This window comes from Microtus ochrogaster, linkage group LG9 (assembly GCF_000317375.1).
Source record: "Microtus ochrogaster isolate Prairie Vole_2 linkage group LG9, MicOch1.0, whole genome shotgun sequence".
NCBI lineage: Eukaryota > Metazoa > Chordata > Mammalia > Rodentia > Cricetidae > Microtus > Microtus ochrogaster.
The window spans coordinates 9,926,237-9,932,040 of NC_022034.1; the positions used below are offsets into that span (position 1 = coordinate 9,926,237).

The window sequence follows — 5,804 nt, forward strand, 5'->3', positions numbered from 1 at the left end:
GATGACGGTCACCCACATTAAGGAGGGGAAGAAGCACACCTTCAGATTATCACCTCTCCCAGCCTAGCATCAACAGAGGATGCTGATACGTAGCCCACAGAGAGCATATTGACGAATTTCATTGTCTCCAGACAACTGTGAATCCTGCTTGAGATCGGACAGAATTTTCAATAATTTACGAAGTGGTCCTAGCCTTGCTCCTGCTGTTTTGTGCTATGTGTTTATATGGAGTGGCATTCTTTGGACTGACAATTACAAAAATATAAAAGCATAAAGTATCAAAGTTCTGAAAAATACTGAAGATGCACTCTGTCCTGCGGCATCTGATACTCAGTATTTAATTATTTACATAAAAATAAATATGGGGCTGGAGAGACGGCTCAATGGTTAAACCACTTGTGGTTCTTGTAGGAGACACAGGTTCAGTTCCCAGCACCACACTGCAGCTCATGCTGCCTGTAACTCCAGTTTCAAGAGATCAGCTATCATGGGAGAGGGTAGGAGGGGGGAGAAGAGGAAAATATATAGTTAAATAAAAACAATTTTTAAAAAGGAGATTGGTCACCATCTTCTGGCCCCATAGCACCAGGCATGCACCTAGTAAACTTACATGCAGGCAAAACACCCATACACACAAACTGAAAATAAGTATTTTTAAAAATAAGCATGCATATCCATATCATTAATATATACATTTACTTTAATCTGAATAAATTTGAAAATTATATAGAGATCGAAGAATTATTTTTAAATAATTTTTATGACTATCAGTAAATATTGATTTGTATGCCTATTTTATATACCTGTATACACAGAGTGTCAAAAAAGTGTCTTGGGTGAAAAGTAGTTGAGAGTATAAAAATATTTAAGTAGCCCTGGCTGTGGCCCAGCAACCAGTATGGTTTTTGTTTGTTTGAACACTTCAGGTGTTTCTAATACATAATCCAAAATGAGAAGTATTCATATAGATTATTTGACCCTCAGTACAGATCTCTACAGATGTGCAGAGCTAGTAAAGAAAGGCCTCCCCCACCCTTTTTCCTGGGAGGAAAAAATAAACAAACAAAGATACATCTAGGGGTGTATGAGGAAGACAGCGCTGGCTCTCCACCACAGCGACCGGAGCTTCTCAGGGCTGGCATGCACGTCAGTATGAGAACCCCCATTCTGAGGAAGTCATCTCCCAACAGGGACCACTGCCCCTCACAGTGGCTGCAGAAAATCTGCCCTCACTAGCAAAAGCCACACTTGTCACTGTCCTGCGTGGCACAGGCAGCTTTGACCTTTGACCGCCTTCCCCTTTCCCTCTCTGAATACTGACTCTTGCCTGACAGCCTCAGATTTTCCATTATGTTAAGTTAACAAAATTAGAAACCCTCTCAGAAGGCTAGTTGCCTCAGGCCAGGGAGGAAACCTTTGAGAAGGGAGGCTGCATATTTTGGGTCTTCAGGTTCATGAAGTTTGAATTAAGTGGTCAAGTCTTTACACCCAAAATGTTTTAGAAGACCATAAAGAGGCTGGGAGGAGGCTCAGAGTAAAACCACCATTCCAGCTGGGGACCTGAGTCTGGATTCCTGGCACCACATAAAAAGCTGAGTTTGAAGGCATGTGCCTGTTATCTTAGTCCTGGGAGGTGTAGACAGAAGGATCCCTGGGGCTTGACAGACAGATAGCCTAGAAAATCAGGATCTCCAGGTTCAGTGAGAGACCCTATCTCAAAAAAGTGAGGTGGAAAAAATTAGAGAGAAATGTATCAATTCTGACTTATACATATACCTTCACCTACACAGGAACACTTACACACACATACCACACACACACACACACATACATACATACACACACACAAATAATATATAAATATAAGCAAAGAGAAAAATGATTGACAGCCTTGAGCTATGATGACAGCCATTGCTATTATTCCACTAAATTACTCCAAGACTCTCACCTTCTCATTGGACCCATGAATGAGCTGTCCCCCAACGGTTTCCAGGTTTCTGTGTCTCCATGTCCCATCCACCACAGTAAAACAGTGGGTATAAAAACAACTGAGCAGATGAGATGCCAGAGAAAAGGCCCCCCACCGCCAGCTCTTCATCTTCCCGGAGCCCCTCCCCGCAGTAGCGAGCCCCTCCCCCCAGTAGCGTGAGCCCTGTGCTCAGCCTGACCACGGCTCTCCTTTCTGTTCAGGTTCACGAGCTCTGTTCTCTACCAGGGCCTCATCATGCACATGGGCCTCGCGGGGGCCAACATCTACCTGGATTTCTTCTACTCTGCCCTGGTGGAATTCCCAGCTGCCTTCATTATCATCCTTACGATAGACAGGGTTGGTCGCCGCTATCCCTGGGCTGCGTCAAATATGATGGCGGGAGCGGCCTGTCTAGCTTCGGTTTTTATCCCCGATGGTAAGTTCAGAGATCAGACAGCTTGAGGAACTCACCAAAGCCTTGCCCTAGAATGTTCTAGTGATTCCCTTGATCTCTGTCTAGTCCTTCACTGTAGATGAGAAAATTCACACACCATCAGCAATTATTTTGTCTTTCCTCATAAAATGTTTATTTGAGGAAAGAGGCAAAAGCCCGTGAAACAATTCTTTTAGCCACCTGGAGCTTCATTTGAGGCTGTCATAGACCAGTAATCACTTCCATTATACCCACACTTCACTTTGCTGGCTAGCTGGGGCAACCTCTATGACGGTAGAAAGTTATAAAACCTTAGAGGCAGAACTATGGAGACAACAGAAAGATCAGGATTGTCCAGGAGCAGAGGGGAAAGGGCCACGGGCAGAGGACTTTCAGGGGAGGAAAAACACTCTGCGTGACATAATGGCATTGTGCATGTGTCCAGACCCACTGAGAGCTCCTTGGGTCAGCAATGACCACCACTTACCAGTGCGGATTCTTTAGTGGAGAGGAATATTGTGAATGGGGGCAGCCGTATGTATGTGGACAGGGGAACTGTGGCAAACTTGTACTTTCTTCATTTTGCTGTGAACCTAAGCTACACTTTTTAAATTTGCTTTAAGGCTTTTATATATGTGTGTACTTTATGTGTGTCTGTATGTAGGGTGTGCGTATGGAGGCATAGAGGGTGTCTGATTCCCTGGAGCTGGAGTTGCAGGGAGTTGTGGATGATGCTGGTGCAGGGAACAAACCTGGGGCCTTTGTAAGAACAGCAAGTGTTCTTAGCCATCTCTCCAGCTCCACGTTTAAAAGAGAGAGACTATTTGTGCTGGGGCGACTGCTCCATGGGTAAAACACTTCCTGTGCTAGCATGAGGACCAGACTTCAGAACCCACAAAAATGTCCGCAGGCTCGGATCCATCTCAGCACTTAAAGGCAAAGACATAGGGTTCCTTAGAGTGAGTTGACGAGATAGTCTGCTAGGATCGGTGACCTCTGGGTTCAAGGGAACAGTCCTGCCTTGTATAGCAGGCACAGGCTGATTGAAGAGGACACATGACATCCACCTCTGATCCACACACACATACATGCGTGCACATGCAAAACAGAACTGCATCTAAGGTTAGCGCATCCAGACCTGCAGAGGTTGCCTCATTTACCTCGTGTCTGTAGAGGACTATTCTTGCTTCCCTGTCTCATTCTGCAATGTAGAGTTTGTCCTCACAAGCCCCCCCTGGAACTGCATGCAGAGTGGCTGAGTGCTGGCTTTCCCCTCAGATCTCCAGTGGCTGAAAGTCACCGTCGCATGCCTGGGTAGAATGGGCATCACCATGGCCTACGAAATGGTCTGCCTGGTCAATGCTGAGCTGTACCCCACGTACATCAGGTGAGTGGGAATGCATAGCTTTGGGCTAGACAGTCTGGCTTCTCAAAGCACAGGGGGACATGTGGGTGTTCAAAGGAAGCAGCCAGCAGTTCACACTCAGGCGTACAATCAGCGGTTCACACTCAGGTGTACAATCAGCAGTTCACACTCAGGTATACAATCAGCGGTTCACACTCAGGTATACAATCAGCGGTTCACACTTAGGCGTACAATCAGCAGTTCACAGTTAGTATCCCCAAAGCCACAGGGCACAGGAGCAAGATTACCATGCAGAGCATGACCAGAGCAGCTGAGTAGGTGTATGTAAACCATAGACATGGCATGGGTAGTCACGTGATAGACGGAAATCCTTCCCTCTCTGGTCTGAAGGCTAATACAAACAAAAACAACCAACCATGGGTGAGGGTATGCACACGTGTCCCTTCTGCACATGGAAATGAACAGAACTGACGTTTTTCTGCTCTCAGACTCTAATGGTTGGGGAAAGGAATTATCTAGGAGTACCGTGGGAGGTGATTGCTGCCCCATGAGAAGTTAGAGGACTAAATCAGGTTTCTGTGACCTAGGAATCTCGGCGTCCTTGTCTGCTCCTCCATGTGTGACATTGGTGGCATCATCACGCCTTTCCTGGTCTACCGTCTCACCGACATCTGGCTGGAGTTCCCACTGGTGGTATTTGGTGAGAAATCGCCATGGGTTTAATTACTAGTGATCGGCAATATTATTAGTATTATTTTAATGCTCCCAAGCCAGCACTAACACTGGGCTATGGGACTGATACCTTAGAAGCATAAACTGAAGGCAAAATGAGATAGAAAGACATCTCCCTGAAGCACCCCCAACTCCCTAACTGGTGATATCCATCCCTCTCAGATCTGTAAAAGAACAAACCCTTGCTGTCTTCATTCCCAAAGCACTTTTACTTCATACTTCAAAGACGGTTAAAATTTCAAAACCCAGATAACACGGAATTCACAACTAATACAAACGTGTCCGCAAGACAGAGCCCCCACCCACCTTTCCCAATAGAGTTCAGGATGAGGCATGGCATGCATGGCCCCTTCTGCTACTGCCAGGGGAGCCAGGAGCTCATATGGGTTACCCAACTGCTCTGTAGCCTCCCTTGCTAGTGGGTAGAGTAGGCCGGCCTCTATCAGCTGCTGATCACAGAATCTGAAAGACCCTGGGCGTCACCATCCAATCACTGGCACTGCCCTTGGCCCAACTGCAGCTTAGCGAGCAGCTGCTTGTCTGTGTCTCCTGCAGGGATGGCTGTGGACACAGACTCAGGCTTCTGTTCACCTGCCCAGGGTAACTGGAGTGCCCAGGGTAACTCAGGGCACCACTTCTGTTTGCTTTCAGATCTGCAGGGAGGCTTTCAGACTTCATTAAAACCACCCTTTCCCCAGAGCACACCACACTGACTTCTCCCCTGGACTCCATGCACCCAACACTGCTCTCTTGGAGCTGGATTCTGCCCCCTCCACTTACCCTGATCCGTTCCTTCCCTTGCCAGAAGACCTGCTAATGAATGCTTCAAGCTGTTGCTATAATTTTCCATCAAAACAGACCCAATGAGTTCCTCCATATTTCATCATGCTAGCAAGATGGCCAACGCTGATAACACCAGGGCTCTTTACCCTGGGATAACCAGAGCTACCAGGCCCACAGACAGGGGGCACGTGCCCCAAATCTCTGACTCCCAAACACTGGCTAAGGGGGCCTGTTCTGGAGCCTCCTTCCTCCTCAGAAAGTGCCCACCATACCCCAACTCTTTCTCCCCAGGCAGGATTTAAAGATGCCTGATCCTTGGTAGGTGGTGTCTAAGGGGTCAGCAGGACATTTCTGGACAGAAATACGGGTTCCAGGTTTCTGCAACCACTACTTAGCAAGTCTAAGTCTAGGCCTTTGTGAAGTAGTGTGGTCCCTTGCCCCACCTCACCTTCCCCTGGAGGACACAAAGGACAGAGCTTTATATCAAAGATTACAGCAAACTTAAAGATTGTCCCAAATTT

At 47.0% G+C, this 5,804-nt stretch overlaps 1 protein-coding gene across 1 annotated transcript in view; it reads left to right on the forward strand.

Annotated features, from left to right (window-relative positions):
- The window catches only part of Slc22a2 (solute carrier family 22 member 2), a 41,356-nt gene that overhangs the window by 20,501 nt on the left and 15,051 nt on the right, over positions 1-5,804 (forward strand). The window contains exons 7-9 of the mRNA XM_013352303.2: positions 2,191-2,405; positions 3,681-3,789; positions 4,356-4,468. Coding sequence (XP_013207757.2) covers positions 2,191-2,405; positions 3,681-3,789; positions 4,356-4,468 — 437 coding nt within the window. The remainder of the gene's footprint in view (positions 1-2,190; positions 2,406-3,680; positions 3,790-4,355; positions 4,469-5,804) is intronic.